A 21,965-nucleotide genomic window follows, 5' to 3' on the forward strand; every position below is an offset into this window, starting at 1 on the left:
CAGCACAGTGATTTGAGTCCTGGGAAATCAATACACTGAGAACTCTCTGTGCAAATTTTGCACATTAAATGAACATTTTGTTAACCTACACCCAAAGTTTTGGTTACTGTTTGCATATTAACACACATTTACACTGTAGACAGAATGTTCAAATGCTGTCCCAGTCCTATAGACTATATTTACTCCATCCATCCATTATCTATACACCACTTTATCCCCTGTAGGGTCACTGGACACCCTGGACAGGTCGTCAGTCCATCACAGGGCCGATTAGCAAGACAGACAACCAAGCGCACTCACATTCACACCTACGAACAATTTAGAATCACTAGTTAACCTCAACATGTCTTTGAACCGTGGGAGGAGGAACCCGAGAGAACCCACACTGCACAGGGAGAACATGCAACAGAAAGATCCCAGGCTGAGATTCAAACTTTCGAGCTGTGAGGCGACAGTGCTGACCACTGTGCAGCCCTACTTCTTATAAACAATTGAAATATTATGTTTTTGCCAATTCTCCCCTCCGTGAGTGTATTTAGATAGTTGTTTTTTTTTGTTTTTTTTTTAAATTTGGCCTTTATTTGACAGGACGGTAGAGAGAGACGGAAAAGTAGGAAGAAGAATAGGGGAGGGACCTGCAGCAAATGGCCATGGGCTGGATTCAAACCCACGAACGCTGCGTTGGGAACTGTAGCCCGACTACATGGGTTGCCAGCTCAACCAGTTGAGCTATGGCGGCCACCCGTATTGAGATAGTTTTAACCAATAAGTGCTCTGCATGTCTGCTCAGGGATCGTAACACAGATAGTAAAACTGGGCCATACTTAGATTCATTGTATGTCGCTTACTTATCAGTCAAGATTAGAAAATCCATCCATCATCTCTACACCTTAATCCTCACCAGGGTCATAGGGGGCTGGAGTCTATCCCAGCTGACTCAGGGTGAAGGCAGGTTCACCTGGACAGGTAACCAGTCTATCACAGGGCTACACTTAGAGACAGACAACCAAGCACACTCACATTCACACCTACGGACAATTTACAATCACCAATTAACCTCAGCATGTTTCTGGACTGTGGGAGGAAGCCGGAGAACCCGGAGAGAACCCACGCTGCACGGGGAGAACATGGAGACTTCATGTAGAAAGATCCCGGATGTCCTCACCGGGACGCCAACCGGCGACCTTCTAGCTGTGAGGCAACAGTGCTAACCACTGCGCCACCTTGCAGCCCAACCCCAAAAGTGAAAAAGACAAACCAACCAAAAATAGACCAAAAAAAAAACAAAAAAAAACAAAGAACAGAAACAGAAACAAAAAACACAAGAAGAATCATGGCTCAATCTACAAAACATTACTGGCAAAACCCAACATAATCACAGAGTGACACTGGTAGGAATGCACAAGGCTGTAAAACTGGATGTCAAGTGCATTTCTCTTTCCTTATCTTTATTTCCCCTTTCCTAGTCTCAAGCTAAAGTTGCAGTAAATAAATTACAGATGGATGTGTGTGGGTTTTTTTTAAAACCAAAATTGCAACATCAAGATCCCGGTGCCCCCACCGGGACGCGAACCAGCAACCTTCTAGCTACGAGGCAACAGTGCTTAGATTAGAAAATCAGATAGAAATTGGATCCCATCAGTACTGATATTGAACATATTGTATTTTTGTGTATTTTTAACAGAGTGAAACAGTTCCTGATAAGATTAATTCTCACGGTACATTAAAACACACACCTTGTGCTTCACATCATAGCGGCAGAAGATGCATCACAGTGTTTACACGACTAATTCACTGAACAGAAACCAGCCAACAAGAGGAGCAAATTTGTGTTTGGGCTCTTTTAGTGACAGTCTTTGTGGTCAGATGGCGTATTCCAGAGAACACAAAGTTAGTGTGAGTGCAGGTAAACAAATGACTGATTCATTGCAGCAGTGTAGAAAAAACGCTGAGTGTCATTTACCATCATGTTTTATGGATTTAGGCGAACACGGCGTTCCTGTATCTAAGTACTGATACACGACAGCAGTCTCTTTCATTCAGAAATGCATTTTCAGCAGCAGGAGAGAGCTGCTCGGGGCTCAGAGAACCACCAAGACCTCAGCTCTCTGACAGCAGATAATGTGGACTGCTTTTAAGAATCAGCAGTGCTTTATTAGAATTTAAAAGCCATCTGTTACTGTGTGTTGCTTTTTCAGTTTTTCCTCTCGAAAGGGGGTCTGCGTGCGTGCCTTTGTATGCGTGTATTGATCCATTAGCGGCAGAACTCAGTGGGGTTGTGCTTTGTCAGTGTCTTAATGGTGATATTTGTTGTTCGCTGTATTTAGGTTTTATTTATGGACAATAAAACTATGACATCCTAAAATAAATCACGAAACCCTGCCTGCCTGCCTGCCTGCCTTTTATTTTCCACTCATCATGTCTCCATCCTTCTTACAGGGTTCTCCTGGTGAGAGGGGTCCTGCTGGTCCAGCTGGTCCAATTGGCCTGTCTGGCAGACCTGGCCCTCAGGGTCCTCCAGGTCCTGCTGGAGAGAAGGGAGCCCCTGTAATTATTATTTTTTCTCTCCTCAAGCTTTTTGTTTTCTTGACCTTCTTCAGTTTTCAAAATATGATTAAAACAAATACCTCTGTTCCTCTAGGGCGAGAAAGGGCCTCAAGGTCCAGCTGGTCGCGATGGTGTCCAGGGTCCTGTTGGCCTGCCTGGACCTGCCGGACCCCAGGGACCACCCGGTGAGGATGGTGACAAGGTCAGTCAGCCACACTCACCAGCTCTGTCCTTGTGTTGTACCAGCTGCAGCTCCTTCTCCAGTCCCAGGCCGGGATGCATTTGGGACTAAACCACAGTGCCAATCAATCCTCATCCCCTCGCTCTGCACTCAGGCCATCTGCATCAAAAATATGGATCTCTAGTTTCCTAACCGTTTCCTATCTGTCTTCATAACCAAATGTGCCAGGAAACACAATCAGAGGGGTGTAAATGTGAAATACTGTCGCTCATTCCATCCACTAGAATGGTAATGCCTCTTCAGGTTACAATCAGGCATTCTTAGAGCTCAGAAACATGTGAACTAGGCTGGAAATGATGTGCATCTCCATATTTACACACCCGTGCAAGATTGTAGTAGCAGATAATGGCTGTTTGTGTTAAGTTTACAATTATTTTTGGCATTTAAAAAAGCTGATCTGAGACTGTTTCTGTTTCCCAGGGAGAGGTTGGAGAGCCCGGTCAGAAAGGAAGCAAAGCCGACAAAGGAGAGCAGGTGGGTTATAAAAATGCACTGAAATACATTGTTCACATGTTACATGTTCTCTTAAGGGCTTTATTTGTGTCAGAAAAGGAATAAAATGTGTTAAATTTATAAAATACTACATGTTAAAATTTCTTTAAACATTTCGGGATGCGGATTTCGGCAACAACATTTTTTTGTGTGTTTGTTTGCAGGGTCCTCCTGGCCCAGCTGGTCTCCAGGGTCCCATAGGTGCCCCAGGTCCTGCTGTAAGTACAACTGTGCTCATTTTAAGGTAGTGTTACTGCTACAGCATCACAAATGACATGTCCAGACAGACAAGTAAACACTGATGTACAAGCCAGGAAGCCTACAGCAGGAGTTGAACAAGTTTCAGAAACTCCTATGAATAAACTACTTTTCCTGATAAAGACTTGCAGAACAGGACACACGATGTTTAAACAGCAAAACTGAAAAGCCTTTAACCGCAATCTCGTTTGTGTTGTATCAGCCAGCATAACATATGTTTATATGAAAATTTCACAGCCCGTAATGAATGCGCTGCGGTTCAGCTGGGCCTCTGAAAACTGTAAAAATATTCATAAAATTTAACAAGTATAATACGAACAGGAATTCAGAGACCACGTCGAACCTGAGCAGAAATAAAAAACACTGAAAATCTGCATGTGTTGTTTCTCAGGGAGCCGATGGAGAGCCTGGTCCCAGAGGTCAGCAGGGCATGTTTGGACAGAAGGGAGATGAAGGTCCCAGAGGTTTCCCCGGACCCCCTGGTCCCATTGGGCTGCAGGTTTGTGCCGTTAATCAGCTGCGATTTACAAATCATAAGAACCACCATACCACCATTTTTACATTTTACACAATGGCTTCCTCCGACTGTCGTGAGTTGTGTAAATGATGAAACTACTGAACTATTTTTACATGTGCTGAATGGACATTTAGGGCACGTTGTGTAAAGATATTTTTATAGCGAGGCAGCGCTTTTTATGTGTGCAAAAATGAATGACAAATGGAAGCCAGAGCAGAGGCCAAGCCTGCCTCCACAAGGTTTCTATTCATATTGCACACCAGCTGGGCTTTACCTTCCCCAGGCTCGGCTCGGCGCTGCTAGACCCACTGCAACACACTCATTTAGGCATTTATTCAGTTCTTAAGATTTTTTTTGTACAACATTGGAGAAAAAAAATCTGCTCTCAAGGTTTGTTAATGCCTGTTGCTTCTAATGCTGTTTTATCTCTGTGAGGACTTTTCTTGAGTTAATGTCAATAACTTTAAACAGCACAAAATAAGTAAGTAGATTTTGTATTTTTCCCATCTTAGCGTAGATGTTTGGTATCATGCATCAAAACAGCCTCCTCATTTGTTTTATAACGTATGCTGGAGATGCACTGGCCTGGATGGACGTCCCAAACCTGTGACCAAATGAGCTGCGTTCGTATTTTCCAGCTGCTTTTGAGGAGAGTCAGATTGCCGCCACTGTGCTGCTACACCTGTTAGGTCACAGCATCACTTCTTTTGTGGTCTTGTAGCCGTCACGCTGAACGCAGAGAAACTCATTGTTCAATTTTTTTTTTTAGTCCTCTATGAGCCACAGTTCTGGCTTCATCAAAAATAATATTTAAAAAAAACACTTTTTATTGAGCCATGTAACGCTGGAGAGCCTGGAGAGGAACCCGAAATAGCATACAGTAGGAATGTGAATCTAGGGCATCACTTCTAATTAATTTTTATATGCTTTATATTGTGATTCCTGTTCTTCTTCCGGTCCTGCTGACATGCTGCCTAGTTCATCTGCAGTGTGTCAGTTTTTAGGGCTATCAATTAGCTGCTTTACAATAACCTTACCACACAATGATCACCTCTTGGTAGGCAGGACGAAAAACACACGTTTAATACAGATTATCCTTTATTATTTATTTTAGGCTTGCAGAGTAGCTGTGAGTACTCATTATATAGACTTATGCTCAAGTTTCTGTGTATAGGCTTCCATCAAGCATCATTTTTTGCTTTATGCTGTATTTATTTGTTATCTGTATGGATTAGAAGTCTGCAATAATACATTCTTCAGCTATCTTCCTCCTGCTAATGTGTAATGATGACATATGTAAGAATCCCACAATCACCTCTCTAAAGTGTGCGCGGCTACGCTGTGACCTTCATCTCACAGCCGGCTACAATAGAAACAAAGGCAGACACACAAACTAAGCTTACACGGTTGCCTATGCAGTTTAATTGGCTCTGCGGTGAATAGAACGGTGACCCAGCGTTGACCCGCAATGATTACACCTCTCACCTTTATCTGCTGGCACCATCCTGCTTTTATCACCACCGCCCGGGTTGTCTACACAGTGTCTACACTGCCTCAGCCCTCACAGAGAATCCACAAAGACCTACAAGGCTTGTCGGTATGTATAATGCAGAAGGCATTATCACCAGTGCTACATTTTTCTTTTTGATATGAAGCGTTTTATATTATTCATAGGCGAGTAGCACTCATCCAAGGTCACAGTCGCTGAGTTGCAGTGAAAATATTAGGGTCATTAAAAAGCTGATCAGCTTGATACAAAATTGTACACATAACCCAAAGTAAACCACAACTAGCCTTAATGATGTTTTGTTGCGCCGCGGTAATAATCTAACGAGGTAGGACCTTTCCCACAGTTGTAGCCCATTTGTTTGTAATTATCTGTTTATTTGCAATCAGCTTCTTAAGCTAAACACATTAGGAGTTTACTGCAGCGTTTGGGGTCATTGTCTTGATGAAATTACATAGACTACTGCTCATCATTCCAAGGTGCGATCCCATCTCCACAGGATTGTATTCAATGGACTTTTAATTGGGAGTAATTCACTTCCCATCGCGATTCCATTAATTGCGTGGACTGACCTGCTCCAATAGCCCGTTCCTCATCGAGCGCATTCGCTATGCCGCATAATTAGCAGCGCTGCTTACGATGTGAGACTAGAGGAGACCTTTTCACAGATGATATTTCTCAGCAGGAAGGAATCAGCATGCAGATACACACACTTAGCACCCAGTGATAATACTCCCAAACAGGGGCACGAACACACACGCTTGGATGTAGGGCAGGCACACAAACTTAAAACAGTCCGCAAAGACTCCTTTTTTTCCCCCTCCCAGTGTTGTGAGTATTTGAGGTTTGGGTAGAGGAATGAATTCTTTGATCTCCTCTCTTGCAACCTGACACTGATGACAAACTACCTTCAAATCAAGAACACACACACACACACACACACACACACACACAGAGGGCAGAGCAGGCTACGGCGATTTAATCATGGCAATTACTGGTAGAAATGTCAGGGATCAAACACACATGAGGTCTTGACCATGTTGCTCATTTAACATGCATGAGTGAGCTGGACTTAAGCCGGCACCTTTGAGTAAAGATGTACATGTCAGTGACTGCAAAAAGCAAAGCAAACAGAAGCCTAATATTGCCTTTCTCACTCGGTTATTGTCACACTTATATTTGCAGAGCTGGAAGCAGAACTGTGGAATAATATCGTGACAGCTTCACCTAAGTAGTTAGAAAGAGGCTGTTGTGCTCTCGCAATAAGTGTGAAGATTTTTTAATACAGTTCGTCATAAACAGCAGCTTTTACAAAAAGCCCCAAATCAAGCATTTTGATGCTGTAGACTTTTTTCTTTTTCCTTTTTTTTTTTTTTTTTGACCTCGGTTTGCATAAACTCATTGAATATTTCATTGAGCAGATAATAGGACTAGACAGCAGTTTAAACATGGATTCAAGTGATTCGTTTATACGCATTCTGGACCACAGACACGTTTAATATTTTAGTGCATCACCACAATGTATTCCAGCAGTCAGATCAAATATCACATTAAATCTGAGGCAATATCAGCGAATGCAGTTCACAGCACAAACAAATTTAAATCATTAGGAATTCTGTTGCTTATTCACGCTACAGCCCCTTGTCCATGATTATTTTTCTTTTCTGATAATATAAATGATTATTCGTGTTATTTGTCTACAGGGGCTTCCTGGACCTCCAGGTGAAAAGGGTGAGAATGGTGACGTTGGACCCATGGTAAGAGATGCATCTGATGTTTGTAAGTACTCCTATAACACTACAGTGCATCTTAACAACAATAAAACTCTTTTCTGCAGGGCCCTCCTGGTCCCCCTGGTCCCAGAGGTCCTCAGGGTCCGAGTGGAGCTGATGTACGTATGGCTAATTGTTAAGAGTGTGTATACAAAACATGATATATACAGTAGCTTGACCATATTTACAAGGTTCAACTGCATACTTAGTGGTTTCACCTCACCTATCCTACACTGTAAGGTGACGAACGATGACTCATTTCTTTCTTTATGTTCCTGCTGCAGGGTCCACAAGGTCCTCCAGGTGGCGTGGGCCCCATGGGATCCGTGGGTGAGAAGGTAAGACTCAGAACATACCACCCCAGGGTGTTCTGCCTGCCTAGTGTGATGCTTGGCTGTGAGATCGAAATATTGCCTCCTCACACCTTCCCACCCACTCCAGACCAGCCAGTTGCCCACTGCTGTTATCATCTGCAGCCTGTTCATTTCACATGTTCAGCCTCTTTGTCTGAGTTAATGCTTTGACACTATTACTGTCTGTTTTACTACACTTCCAACAATGTTCGTCCATTTTACTGCCATTTGGCACAAGGCTGCACTATAAATACTTAATGCTGTACCATGGGTGTTAAAATGACCCTGGAATATGAAACCAAACACTTGGGGATGCAGTAACTCTTAACATCCTAGTAATCCACTATAATTATAGACTTAGCTGAGTGTTAACATCATTGTGTATTATTATTAATATCATTATTATTATTTAGAATGCAGTGTCTGAATTGGGAAACTCTGTATGTGTCAGGTTGAAGGTTTATCTGTCCACACACTGACATTTGTGTAACCACAGGGCGAGCAAGGTGAGGCCGGAAACCCAGGACCAGCTGGAGAGCCAGGCACAGGGGTGAGTAAGCTGGGTTTTTGTTTTTCAGTGTTTGGCAGCAATTTCCTAACTTTGTTTGTTGTTTTGTATGTTTGTGCCACCACATGTGTGTGTTTTTAACCCACCGTGCAGCTGATTGTTTTGGGGATTTTACTTGAAAACATTCTAAAAACTTCACTTCCATGAGCGACACCACCACGGTTTGCATAGTTAATGTTTGCTGCATCGACGTCGGTAGCAGCATCATTTAGAGGTTATCACTGGGAAAACAGCAATACTAACACATAGCTGGAGGACTTGAACAAAATCCAATCTAAGGAGACGTTTTTTTTTTTTTGTCATTGTGACACCGTGTGTTCATCACCGGGAAAATAATTGCTCTTCACATTTAGGCTGGTAGTTGGTCTCAGCATGGCACTCCTGCTTTGCACCCCATGTCCACACAGCCTGCCAACCTGACTCCCTTCCCAGACTCTTAGCACGTAATTACCTGGAGGATATGCCTGGTGCCTCTGTCCTAAAGAACAATGATTGCAGCCACAATGAAGCAAATTGGCATCAAACCACTAGACAGCCACTTTGCTGAGTACAGCTTAAACTGTGATTTGCGCTTTTTTTTTTTGATCACTACAATGGGCCAGTAGGACTTTACAAGTTTTGTAAGTGCTCTTCAGTGCCATGTTTGGTTTTTTGATTTTGTCATACTGGATGCCAGAGTTCATTTTAAAGGATCGCATGCTAATTTACTGCATCCATATGCTTGCCTGTGTTGTTGCCAGACAGAAATTTCTAACAATTTACACTTTATTTTTAAAATAAATCCCGTCATCAATGGCTCTATTAGCTCTGCTGCCTCATTTATCATTATTGAGCTACAAGAGCAGATTGAAAAGATGGCCTATTTCCAGTGGGAGTGGCAGAGGAGTATGATTACAAGTGTTCATAATGTCCCCTACTAGCTCCCCATCGAAGTGCTGATATGGTGTCACCGACATTTCCAAAGTCATTGTGCAGTTTGTACATTTAAGGAACCACAACATGCATCTAAAATCAATATTTTGTCCTTAATCTCTTGGCTGGGCAAATCTGAAAACAGATCAAAAATCAATTCATGATATTAGTATGCCAATGTTTACGAAGAGCTTTAGTGTTTGTGTCGTACAAATGTAAATTAAAATGCTTAAACAATGATTAAAGTGCTGCCTTAAGCCACATGTTTAATGTAGCTTCAAAGCATGAAACTAAATGAGCCTTTTTTTTATCTTCTGGTACAAAAAGACCCACAGAATGATGTCTTCAGCAGAAACAGCTGACGACCAAAAACCCAGTGCAGGAATCGGCAATATTCAGAACAATCTCTAATTCAAATCTTCAGCACCCCCCATCACAGTTTGGAGAATACGCCGGACTCCTTCATGCACCAAAGAAAAAGCGCTTCAGCATACAGAATAGGAAGAGTTCGTTGTATCAGCACAAAAAAATGGAAACTAGGGGTCCAGCATATTTATCAAATTAGGGATTATAGCTTTTTTCGTGTTTACAGTGCAACAGACTGCACCTTTGAGATTCACATACTGTCTGAAGACACGGTAACATCCTACCTAAGAGCCCATGGTGTTAAAAAACCTATATAGACTTTTATATGAGCGCTGTCCACCATCTAAAGTTGCTGTCCTCTGTTACGAGTGCCGAGATCATTTTTCGGATCCAATTTCTATCAGCAACCTCCAGCTGCTCGTCTGTTTTTATCTCCCTGTTCTCTTCAGTGCAGACTCTTTAAAAAATGCCTCTTGTGATACCGATGTAATGAATGCCCTCCCCTACCCTCCATCACTACAGGGACCAAAAGGTGAAAGAGGAGAGAAAGGAGAAGCCGGACCCCCTGGAGCTGCCGGGCCCGCTGGTGCCAAAGGACCCCCCGGCGATGACGGTCCAAAGGGTAACCCTGTACGTCCAACAAATACTCTCAAAATCTGCAGAGGAGGTTTTCTAGTGCTCGGTCGCACAGGCTAAAATGTACTGCTTTAAAGGAAGTATCTTCGACAGCCTTAAGGCAGGCAATTTTATCCTAGAACATATTCGCAAGCTAAAAAGCCTTTTTATTGAGGGAGATTATATTTTATGCCTGCATGGTAATGGGATGCAGTGAGGTCTTTTCTCATGGATTTGCAATATCATCATTAAGTCCATCAAATTACCTTCAGGGGTTGTAACCAGGTACACCAGAACCAAATCACTGTCTAAATTACTAACCATGTCCTTAATACCTGTATCCGGGGAAATTATGTCTCAGCCGCGGTGCCTCAGGTTTCATTTCTTTACACTGATGCATCTCTCTTTTAAAGGGTCCCGTTGGATTCCCTGGAGACCCGGGCCCTCCTGGAGAGCCAGGTGTTGCTGTAAGTGAAATCGCATCACAGGCGTTTGTTTTGGTGGATCATAGCAAATCCATAAATTAAACAGTGAGGTGGTCGTGTGGGACAGATCGTTTCACTGTCAGACATATTTATTCTGTCTTTTGCAGGGTACTGATGGAGAACCGGGAGAGAAGGGAGAGGATGGCGAATCCGGTCAACCGGTAAGTTGGTGACACGTTTCATTATTCGGGCCGAACAAATGACTGCACGAGTATATGTTGTGAACCGGTTTACTTGAGAGGCGCTTTGTCAGTGTGTATGAATGAGCCTCGTTTTCATTAGTTTCATGATGTAGGAGCCCAACACAAGTTTGCCTCCAGTCAAAACTGTAATCATATCTAGTGAGTAAATGATTTACACCGCAGCGTTTTAGCTCATGATATTTACTTCGTACTCTTGGGTGCAGGATAAATGGATTTATCTGCTTTGTAGATTCATTAAGTCTGATTAGAAATAAAAGCCAAACAGTAATGTGTCGGCTCTGTTAGAGTGCTGCGAATCACAGCTCCTAATTTCATGGCCGTCAATGAGCCTTTATCACTGTCATTGAAAACTTTTAGTTCACTCTGTGAATGTGACATATTAGATTTTCTTTTTGTTTATGAAGCCCGATTGCAGTGGAAAATAGTCTTCAGAATGCATATTAAGTATTGGGGCTTCCAATTTAGCTCACCTGGTTGAGCTGGCGACCCATGTTTAGGGGTTATAGTCCCTGATGCAGCGGCCATGGGTTCGAATCCCGCCCACGGCCCTTTGGTGCAAATCCTTTTCCCATTCTCCTCCCCCACTTTCCTGTCTCTCTCTCCGACTGTCCTATCTAATAAAGGTCAAAAAAATAACTTTAAAAAAAGAAGAAGGTATGTTCAGATAAGCTAAATCATGGCTCACAGAGAGAACAATATACAGTATATATCCTTGTGTTTTTGTACGTATATGTACCAGTGCAGTAATCCTAAACAGCAGCTCAATATCATTTCAGCACTCTGAATATTTACAATGCAAATTATAAAAATTGCTTTGATTGCTTGCAATTAAGTCGGAGATAATTGGATGAAAGTATCTCAGGGAGCGCAGTATGTATCATTTCAAACAGCACAGAGGCTCATTAAACGTTGGATTTTGGCCGAACTTATAGGGACTATCCTGGGGTTGAACATTCTCTAAATGTTGTCTGTGTTATTGTCCTTTTGGCAGATGGATCTGGCAGAAATCTAGCGAAGCACGCAGTGTTGCCATCTCAATTTATACGAGCGCAAACTCATTTGTTCATACAAAGTGTTGTGTTTTAATAGCAACCTGCATTTCTTGTTTGTTTTCAGGGACCTCCAGGTCCATCAGGAGAAGCTGGCCCACCTGGACCACCTGGCAAGAGGGTAAGTCTGTAGCCAAAACAGCTCATTTTACCGCAGTGTTGGTGTGTTGGTGTGTGTGTGTGTGTGTGTGTGTGCATCACTGGTGTTGTTCCAGCAGTAACCCCGTGTTGACTGGTCTGATGATGCCATTGCTGGCATTTTGTCATTTCAAACGTGAGTTGTTTTGATGTAAATTTTCTTGCAGATCAAAGCTTTTGTCAGTGATAAACTCCTGACTCAACAAGCCTGTGTACAGTGTGTTAGCCCCGTCTTTAACCAGACGAAGGGAGTGTGTCTCTGTTGGCATTGCACGCCGCCTCTTTAGCCAACGGACCAGCATTCTGCTTCGCTTTGCTGCAACTCCTCCTCAGCAACTCAATTCTGGCAGTGAAGCAAGAGAGATTCTTTTTTATTAAATGTAGAGTGGGGAAAACAAAGTGGGAGATTTAAGGGGTCAAGGCATTACGCTGCCTGTGAAGAAAAGCTGTCTCAAAGCCTATTGAGAAATTAATGTGAGGATGTGGAAATCATGAATCAATTTTTTTCTTAGCAAGAAAATTGAAAAAGACCTACCAAAAAAAAAAATGGCCGGGAGAAGGTTCCAAACTCGTTTATGTTCCTCGTGGCAGTGGGAGGGAAGCAAGAGATATACAGCAGGTCTGACATATTATTGATCCGCGGCAGCTTGACTGACAGCCGGAGCAAAACAAAAGCATAACATGGACGTGGTAAAGCTGTTATGAGAAGAGAAGGTTTAGCAGGTGTAAACCCCCGACTCCTCCCCAAATGCTATCTTATTATCACCACTGAGGTTTTGTCTTTAAGAGCTAAACTCGGTCTGTACTTTGGGGAAACTTCTCAAGGTCAGAAGTCTGAGTTAAGATAAATACAGTTTAACACATTAAAAGCGAACCTATCTTTCATTCCGGCTCCGTCCAGCGAGCAAATGTCCTTTATAGACTTTAGGAAGCTGAGATATCTGTGTGAAGGATCAAAGGCGGTAAACTGTTGACTGTCTTGAATGCACACACCCGGAGATGGAACATTAACATATTTCCAATATGATGTGAAAGCTCCGAGTCCACATGAAAATGAGCAGCTATTCTCCTGGATTTGAAAGAAAAAGTCACAATCTCAAGTGACTCCCTGCATTTCAAAGAAAGGCACCAAGGCTCCGTCCAATGGGGAAAAAACATGTCATGCATTTTTAAACCGGCCTTGATTGCTTTTCTAACGTGTCCAATGAAATTTATATTCCGGGTATTTAGCATGGTATCAGCATATGCCACACCTAAATGGCCTGGGGATTAGGGTGAGGAAAAGGGCTATTTTATCACACAGAGGTCTTTAATCACTTTAGCAAAGGAGGGGAGGCCTAAGATGATCCCTGGTGCTCTTTGACAGGTGGCTCCTCTGAATATGGATTTCCAGAGTTATTTGGGGTCTGTTGACCTTTTTTTTGTCTGTGGAAGTGCCACTATTGTTGAATCTCTACATATCCCAACCTTTTATTGGTAATAAGTGCACTGAGCAGAGCCACAGATGTATGTGTGCCTTAATGCTGGTAATGTATTCATCTGTGGTTCATGTAATAAGGAGTAGGGGATCAGTTATTAACCCCATCTGGCTTTAATTCAGTCTGTTTGGGTTCAGGTCACTACTTAAATGTTTTAACCTTTTATCTGTGGAAGTCGTAGCAGTTTTATCCAATTAAGAGCAGTGATAATCTGCTGCCACGACAAAAAAGGTGCTTCGGCAACCTTGATGGGAAGCAGAAGAAGAACACACCTACACGTTGACTCGGCCCGCTGTGCGTCGGCCCACAGTTGAAATGGTTCTTTGTGCTGATCAAGAGGCTACCTCTTCACCACCGGTAAGAGGTGCACATCAGGAAAAGATGAAAGCTCCAAGACAGGAGGCGAGCTCACATTATAGGCTCTCAGTCAATAGCACTCAGCCTGCAGTCGGCCAGATCAGAGTGGAATTTGGATGGAGAGCGGGTTTGAAGAGGGGAGACTGAAGGTGGAGTTGAAAGAAATCGTTGTGGGCCTTGGAGAGCCTGACCAGAAAGAAAAGATGACCTACCGAACGCCGACGTGACTCAAGGAGCCTCTGTGTGTGTGTGTGTGTGTTTTCTATGTGAATTCTTACATGGCTGCATGATTACGTGTCTTTGTGAGCAGACAAAGGCGAGTCACCGATACAGCCCGACACAACTGGAGCGGTGCGCATTCGATAAAATTTAATTATCTTCTTTGTTGGAAGACAGCACCGTCGAAGTGTTTATCAAGCAAGACAATCGTTCAATATAAATGAAGTAAAAGTTAACTAAAGCGCCGAGAGGCTGGGGAGATGATGCGACAAGTGATGATGATTATTTGAGACCCGAGCATTGATACAGTTGTTGTCCGTCGTTTAAGAAAAGGTCCGACACAAAATAACAGAGCTGCTTTTGTTTTCTGGGGGGTTAATGATGAACATCCACTTGTTTGCCTTTTTTGTATGTGTGTGTCGATGCCATGCTGAAACACTGTCCTGTCTTCCTCCTCAGGGACCTCCGGGGGCTGCCGGAGCAGAGGGCAGGCAAGGAGAGAAGGGCGCAAAGGTAACAAAATCAATTCATCCTTTGCAGAGTAGAGCCGTCTCAGCAGGTCCCTGGGCTGTCCTCCCCTCCCCTCACTGCACCCACATTGTTGAATTAAAAGCACAAAAATGCAGAAGTAATTTAATTTCCATCGCAGATTAGATGGAAATTTATGGACGCAACCAATTTAAGTAAAACTAAGATTCACTTGTTTCCTGCATTGTTCTGCGGCTTCATTTCAAGGCCGACAAAAGAAGTCAACGCTATTTATGTCTTGCCCTCAGGTATTTAGAGTTATCAGGATTCTTTGCTGTTTCTTCAGAGCTTACTGAAATTTCTCCTGTGTTTGCACTTGTTGTGCAGCAGTTTCCTCTGAATTTGCACATATGTTCTGTTGCTTTGCACACAGACAGAATGCATGCATCCCTCCTTTACTACGACACTGGTTACTCGAGCGTAGACGGGAATCTTTTCATTATACGATCATGTTTATGCCAATAGTCTTAGAAACCTTCAGCAATAATGCACTTGCTGGTAGTGAACCATATTGATAATGTTCTTAATTATCTCCATCTTAAATCTCGAACACGTGACTGAAAACGTTGCAGCTGGAATGTACAGCGGTCGTAATAAATTCAGTGAAGTCGTTCTGACAGCTTTGCAGTAAGCCTGTAATCTTTAAGTACCTCGAAGCTCAGATTTGATATCTTATTTCCATGTGCTCTGTGTGGTCTCTTTGCATATTGATGTGCTTCAGATTACAGTTAGTCGGTATTCAGCTGTTGAACGCGGCTGACCCCGTTGGCCATCCTGATTTTCTCATGAACTTCAAATCAAAGCACGGCAGGATTTACCGCCGTCGATTTTTCGCGCCCGTCCTGAACCTCATTTCAAGGAAAAAGGAGCGCTTGATAAGTCAGACTCTTGTTTACTCGTCCCCATTTGACCGATCTACACACTGCATAGTGTCTCAGAATGATTTAAAACTTAAAGCAGCCTGCAGCTGAATTCTGATAAAAAAATAAATAAATAAAATGTTTTAAAAAAATACTCTGAAGTGCAGAGAGACTTCAGAAAAAAAGGCTTGACAACAAGATATCAAAGGTTGTTTATGTGTTGCAGGTTTTAGAGGCTGTCGCAGGTTGTTTGAACGTTATTATCTTCTATTCATATGCTCTGTATTTGATGCCGTTATTATACATTAATATTTAGATTTTTCATGAAGATTCAGCTGCATCATTTATCTGTGATGTCTGCTCACTGGCTGCAGTTATTTTTTTTTCTATTTAAAGACAGTTTTAACCCTCTGAACCCCGGGTACTTTTTGGGCATTATTTACTCCTGTCATATGTTTACTGACATTTTTTTCGCTGCAACATAAAGACCTTCGCCTCCATAGAAACAACACAAGCATGAGGAGAAGCAGAGAGAACTCACAAATGTCATCCGTACATAGCAAAAAAGTTATAATCATGAAAAAACAAAGAGCGAAAGTTGAATTTCTTTCTTTCTTTGTCATTTCTGTGCCCCCAGGTGTGACTAATACTGGAAAAAAAAAATTATGGCACACTATAGACATTTCCCTACTTACATTTTTAAAACCCCTACGAAGCCACAGTTCAGCCAAATTGTTATATTTTTTATATTAACTTCTGTCACACGAGTGTTGGCCACTGCCGGGTCGCTCGTGGCTTCTTAGTAGCACTGAGAAGTATTTTATTATTATTATTTTTTACAGAATCTTGTGCAAAATGTCTGCTTTTGGTGATTTCTTTTTTAAAGAATGAAGTCATTTTGATTAAATATGATGATAATAACCATATATTGACTAAAATATCCTCCACGTCACACATGATTTGTTCAAGATCTGTAGGAACATTGACACTAAGTTCAGTTAATTTTTTAGAGATAGCACGTCTTTCATACCCGCTGATGGGTTTCAGGCTTCAGACGTGGCTGCGCTGATTGGACCGACTGCTTCTTTCACATGCATTTGAATATTTATACTGATATTTTACACCTGGTTAACCCAACTTTATCCAGATTGTTAGCTGTAAGCCTCAAACTGTGTCGTCTAGCAAAGCCCAAGTTAACCACACTTGTATGTCCACACACAGGGCGAGGCAGGTGCCGAGGGTCCAGCAGGTAAAACAGGACCCGTTGGGCCCCAGGGACCTCCAGGAAAGCCCGGTCCAGAGGGTCTCCGTGGAATCCCTGGCCCTGTTGTAAGTCACAGCGACAGTGTTGATCCTTGCATGTATATTGGTTTACCTCAGACTGAGACACACACACACACACACACACACACACACACATAGGAGAGTACTGCTAAGGCATGATGATAGACTTCATGGAATAATCAATATTCCCATTTGGCTTATACTTTAGTTTCACTTGTTTATTCCAGCACACTTTTCTTCCCTGTTTGGGCTATTAATCATTGTGCTGGCCACAGAAAATCAATGGCAGACCAGAGAAAATACAGCAGCCTATAATGCTCACTACTATCGAACGGCTTTTCACAGGGTGAACAAGGGCTGCCCGGCTCCCCAGGACAGGACGGTCCACCTGGTCCCATGGTTAGTATGCATCATATCATCTGCTCACTATCAGTATTTATCTATCTAACTAGAGTTGTTGGAAGCAGCATTTATTTCCTCTCCTGACAGGCTGTAGGTTTCCCTCTCGCCTCTAGTCTTTAAGTTGAGACGCTGAAATTATTCCACTCCCACAGTCCCACAGTCCTGAAAACACAGACACAGAGTTGCTATTAAACATCTCATTTGTGTCTGGATTTGCCTGTTTACTAAAAAGCTGGACCGTCCCCATCAGTGACATCTGTAATCTAATAGATGGTTTCATCTCTGGTGTTTTTTTCCAGCCTCTTCTTTTGTTCTCTCTCATTTTGACGCTCTCCTCCCTTTCATGTTACTTTGTCTTTATTTCTCATTTTCCATTTCAGTTTTTTGTCTTTCTAGCTTCCCTCACATTGCCTGAGTGTTTTTCATCTTTTGCACTGTGAAATTGATTTTTAACTTCGCCTATTGTTCTTCAGGGTCCTCCTGGTCTTCCCGGCCTGAAAGGTGACCCTGGGTCTAAAGGTGAAAAGGTGAGTGTTGCCTCTTTCCCCGTGTTTTGACTGCCAAAGCTTTTTTCATTTCTCAGCTTCCAAACAGGCTGGAAGACAACCTGTGAACAGTGAAAGGAGCCTTTTGACAGTGATTTGGTTCAGACTTCAGTCCAGGTTATGACCTACACGCAGCTTCCACGACTTTGCAAATGATCAAAAGCAACGTCACCACCAACGTACAAACATTTAGGAGGCTAGATTAGCTTTTGTCATTGCTGCTGTAAGAGAAAGCGTCTTAACAGGATTAACTGTAATCTGTCTAATCTTGCTATTTTTCTTTGCTGTCAAATTTGCCGGTGAAATACAACTGCAAAAGGATATCCAGACAGCACACTGTACTCCGTCTAAATTGCCTCCCCCACACTGACGTGATGGTTTGAGAGAGAACCATTTAAAAAGCGCACAATAGAGGCGGCGTGTTGCGTGTTTTAGTGCTGTCAAATCTTCGGGCCTGGTTAGAGTTTGCCTATTTCAAAGTCATCATCTTTGTGTTGTGAATTTTTCCTCGGTCGCTTTTGCATTTCCAGAGAAGTTCTTTTGTGCCGGTTGTACGAGAGACATTTCAATTATAATCCCCGAGGATTTGCGCTGTAATGAAACTTCACCCTTGACAGCCTCCCGTGTGCATTTTAGCTTCGCGGAGGAAAATATTGTTCGTCAGACGTATATGCAATTGCTTTAAAGTTTGAGTGCGCAATGGGACATCGGTGTTATCTCTGACTGTTTTTTTTGTGTGTGTACATTTGTTTTCATCCTGCAGGGTCACCCAGGTTTGATTGGTCTGATTGGACCCCCCGGTGAGCAAGGAGAGAAGGGAGACCGAGGCTTGCCCGGGCCTCAGGGTTCTCCTGGTAGCAAGGGCGACGGCGTAAGTGATTGATGACTCCATTCCCACACTGATCCACAGGCCATTTGCCCTCCACCTCTTGCCATTTTTAGCCCATTTGCCCTTCCACCATGCCCACAGGTCTCGCTGCACTCACTTGTTGTTGATTAAAGTTCGCTGAAAATGGCAGTGCAGCAGCTGCACTGCAATGCAGATCTCTCCGCTGACTGTAGGAAACGTTCTGTCGGTTGTAGCTTTTGACACATCGGATGAGTCATACAAAAAAAACTGTGTAAGGAAGATTGTGTTCACACGGCTCAGAGGTGTTGTTTAAACTGAGCTCTTTAGCTCCTTTTTGTCTCTTTAAAAAGCCTTGAGCGTGGACTCAACCTTGTTTCTAATTCAGTTATTCCTAGTTTTCCACGATGGTAATCAAACATATCAAAGGAGAATTAGCAGCTGTCTATCCAGCAGTCTTATTTGCTCCAATGAGCATCGTGGTCAGTTTCTGTCTATTTGACGCCTACTCTAATAACATCAGGCGTCATGCTGGTCAGACTTTCACTCTGAGTCATGCCATTAAATTTAAAATGTATTTTTCTTCCCGTTCCTCCCGTTTGAATATGATGCGGTAATGAAAGGAGGTACAAGCTCGGGCCTCGATAAAGAACCCACGACAGCCTTTATCAATTTTTAAATAAACATCACAGGATGACCGACTGTGCCTCGGTGTCCTGCTGTGGCCCTCAGTCTGGCCCGGCTCCGTGATTTAAGGTGATGCGCCGGATCGCGGTTTAGCCTAATGAAATTGTAATGTCCTCTTTTGTCAGAGCGCAGAGCGAAAAGTTTCCACTCAATTTGCGATTAATATTTTACAACCTGAAAATAGGCCTCATATTGTTGTGGCTTGATTTTTCTTCCAAACCTGCGTGACAAAATTGTGAATTGCTGGATTCAAAGGAACAACAGAGCAGCGTTTGACCTCTCTGGATGGTTGGAATTATTCATTCCGTGTCCCTCGTCCTCTGTCGTCATGCTCAGCCTTTTTTGTTTCACTCATCATTTAAGCCTCACAATAATTCTTTTTCTCGACGCTGTTTCTTTACCGATATCTGACTCCTGCTTTGATCTCATCCTATTACAGGGTATCGGTGGAGCTGCTGGTCCTCTCGGTCCCCCGGGTCCCCCCGGTCTGCCTGTAAGTCTTTTACTAATTCAATCGTTCATTTGCATTCTGCTCTCGTGATAGAGTGACTTTGCCAAATTGCCGTGCTGTGTCTTGTGTCATGCAGGGTCCTCAAGGTCCTAAAGGAGCCAAGGGTTCATCTGTGAGTACAATCGGTATTTTTTAAAGTTGTGTTGCTGATAAATGTGTCCTGTACATCCAGCCTGGATAGCATGTTTCTTGTCACGTCTCTCCCAGGGTCCCGCTGGTCCAAAAGGAGACACTGGTACAATTGGTCCTCCTGGTCCTCCTGTGAGTATCACAAACCACGACTACCAACGTCACAGTAGCACCGTGCAGAGCCTGTAGTCAGTCTTCTTGTATGAACCCTTTCCTCCCACCACATCCACCAGGGCCCACCGGGTGAGGTCATCCAGCCGCTGCCCATCCAGTCGCCCAAGAAGACCAAACGCTCCAGCGACATGCAGTCAGACGCAGCTGGCACCATCATGGATTACGGAGAAGGCATGGAGGACATCTTCGGCTCGCTCAACAACCTCAAACAGGACATCGAGCGCATGAAATACCCCATGGGCACCCAGAACAACCCCGCCAGGACATGCAAAGACCTCCAGCTCTGCCATCCAGAGTTCCCTGATGGTGAGTTGAAAGAGAGTCTAACATAAAAATAAAACGCTTCCAAGAGTTATATATATACCATAAAAACCCCCACGCCTCTTATTGGTTGCATCAGAGAGAAGCTTCATCTGTAATTGAGACACCAGAGATTTTCCTCGTTGTTGTCGGTTTGGACACCTGTTCTTTTGACAAACTGACTCTCAAGGGGGGAAAAAACTAACTTTCTTGCTGGAAACACTGATTAAAAAGCCTGGGCAGAAGGAACTGGATTCATCAGTGGTAGAACTTTTGGTATCTTGGACTGTCTATTTCTGTAATTTTGAGCCGAGCACACTTGAGATGGGCCAGTGCTCTGAGTGCCTTTTGGGATTATCAGCATGCAAACTGGCGTAATTAGACTGATAGACAAAGTTTTCTTTGCAGCTAGGATTGGTGAAGGAGCATCATTACTCATTTTACTTTCAATGAGGGGGAAAAAAACCCACCTTGCTTCAGGCACAACAACAGCAGCTGAGCGTGAGCCATGAAAATGAGCAGCAAATTACATTAAGCACAATTTCACGTACGGTCAAGAAATCCAGCACACTTTAAATCTGAAATGGAGCTTCACTACGTTTTCTGTGGACATCTCTTGAGCAGGATGTTTGACTGTTCTTGGTTCTCCTCAGGCGAGTACTGGATTGATCCAAACCAAGGCTGCTCAGGGGATTCCTTCAAAGTGTACTGTAACTTCACCGCTGGGGGCGAAACCTGCATCTACCCAGATAAGAAGTCCAATGGAGTAAGTGGCTTTGGATTCGTACCCTCGAGACACGTAGTCGCCTGTTTCTTAATCATCATTTCTTATCAAATATGAAGACATCATTGTGACGCGGCGCCTCAGCAGACAGCACGGCGCCGCGCTGTAGTTATTAAAGGAAACCGTTCAGTTTGCTTCGGGATGAAACTTGTACAGGTTTCATTCTCACTTTTGTGCAAACAACTCAAACATCACCAAAAGGCAAATACTACAAAATGATCCGACCGTGTGAAGTTTGTGAAAGCGATGTTTCAAAGATATTAAAATAACAAACAGGTTTGTCTTCTGCTCCCCGATGATAAACTTTGATGCCACCCTCGAGGCTTCGCTCCGCACAACAAACTTTTTCTTTTTCATGTTTGCTGCATGATTCATGACAAAGTCTAATTCATATGATAATATTAAGATGCTCCGTCTGGCTTGGTTCTCCATAGGTCAGAATATCTTCATGGCCCAAAGAAGTCCCGGGATCATGGTTCAGTGAATTTAAGCGTGGTAAAATAGTAAGTCTTCTTGTTTTCTTCTTTCATGCACCTTCGTCAGATCTCACAACACAGAAACTCCTTCAGTCTGCGCTTCATCTCCCTCGTTTTTCCTGCATTTTCCTGTTCTGCAAAACGACAAGGAGGCGCTAATAGACTCAGATAGCAGCGGGAAATTGTGAGGCAGTGACCCAATATAAAGAAATCCTAAACTAGCTAATGGTTTGTGTTTAGGTAAGGCCACAGCAGAGAGAATGTAAGAGCACAAGGGACACGTTTTATCATAAACATGAAGGGATTTGATTTAAAATAATCTGCATCCTTTTGATTCGTCCTTTATTTTCAGTGATTGTTG

The 21,965-nt window shown here is 43.1% G+C and overlaps 1 protein-coding gene across 1 annotated transcript in view; it reads left to right on the forward strand.

Annotated features, from left to right (window-relative positions):
- col11a1a (collagen, type XI, alpha 1a) overlaps positions 1-21,631 on the forward strand; it is a gene marked incomplete at its 3' end in the record, with an annotated part of 76,907 nt that extends 55,276 nt beyond the window's left edge. Inside the window, exons 42-65 of the mRNA XM_008280225.1 lie at positions 2,440-2,547; positions 2,642-2,749; positions 3,209-3,262; positions 3,445-3,498; positions 3,930-4,037; positions 7,266-7,319; positions 7,400-7,453; positions 7,619-7,672; positions 8,184-8,237; positions 10,056-10,163; positions 10,562-10,615; positions 10,741-10,794; positions 11,953-12,006; positions 14,537-14,590; positions 16,687-16,794; positions 17,095-17,148; positions 17,625-17,678; positions 18,460-18,567; positions 19,670-19,723; positions 19,818-19,853; positions 19,949-20,002; positions 20,104-20,350; positions 20,998-21,110; positions 21,563-21,631. Of these exons, the coding sequence (XP_008278447.1) occupies positions 2,440-2,547; positions 2,642-2,749; positions 3,209-3,262; positions 3,445-3,498; positions 3,930-4,037; positions 7,266-7,319; positions 7,400-7,453; positions 7,619-7,672; positions 8,184-8,237; positions 10,056-10,163; positions 10,562-10,615; positions 10,741-10,794; positions 11,953-12,006; positions 14,537-14,590; positions 16,687-16,794; positions 17,095-17,148; positions 17,625-17,678; positions 18,460-18,567; positions 19,670-19,723; positions 19,818-19,853; positions 19,949-20,002; positions 20,104-20,350; positions 20,998-21,110; positions 21,563-21,631 (1,869 nt within the window). The remainder of the gene's footprint in view (positions 1-2,439; positions 2,548-2,641; positions 2,750-3,208; positions 3,263-3,444; positions 3,499-3,929; positions 4,038-7,265; positions 7,320-7,399; positions 7,454-7,618; positions 7,673-8,183; positions 8,238-10,055; positions 10,164-10,561; positions 10,616-10,740; positions 10,795-11,952; positions 12,007-14,536; positions 14,591-16,686; positions 16,795-17,094; positions 17,149-17,624; positions 17,679-18,459; positions 18,568-19,669; positions 19,724-19,817; positions 19,854-19,948; positions 20,003-20,103; positions 20,351-20,997; positions 21,111-21,562) is intronic.
- Between the last annotated feature and the right edge of the window lie 334 nt (positions 21,632-21,965).

The sequence above is a fragment of the Stegastes partitus genome, unplaced genomic scaffold, assembly GCF_000690725.1.
Source record: "Stegastes partitus isolate 25-593 unplaced genomic scaffold, Stegastes_partitus-1.0.2 Scaffold186, whole genome shotgun sequence".
NCBI lineage: Eukaryota > Metazoa > Chordata > Actinopteri > Pomacentridae > Stegastes > Stegastes partitus.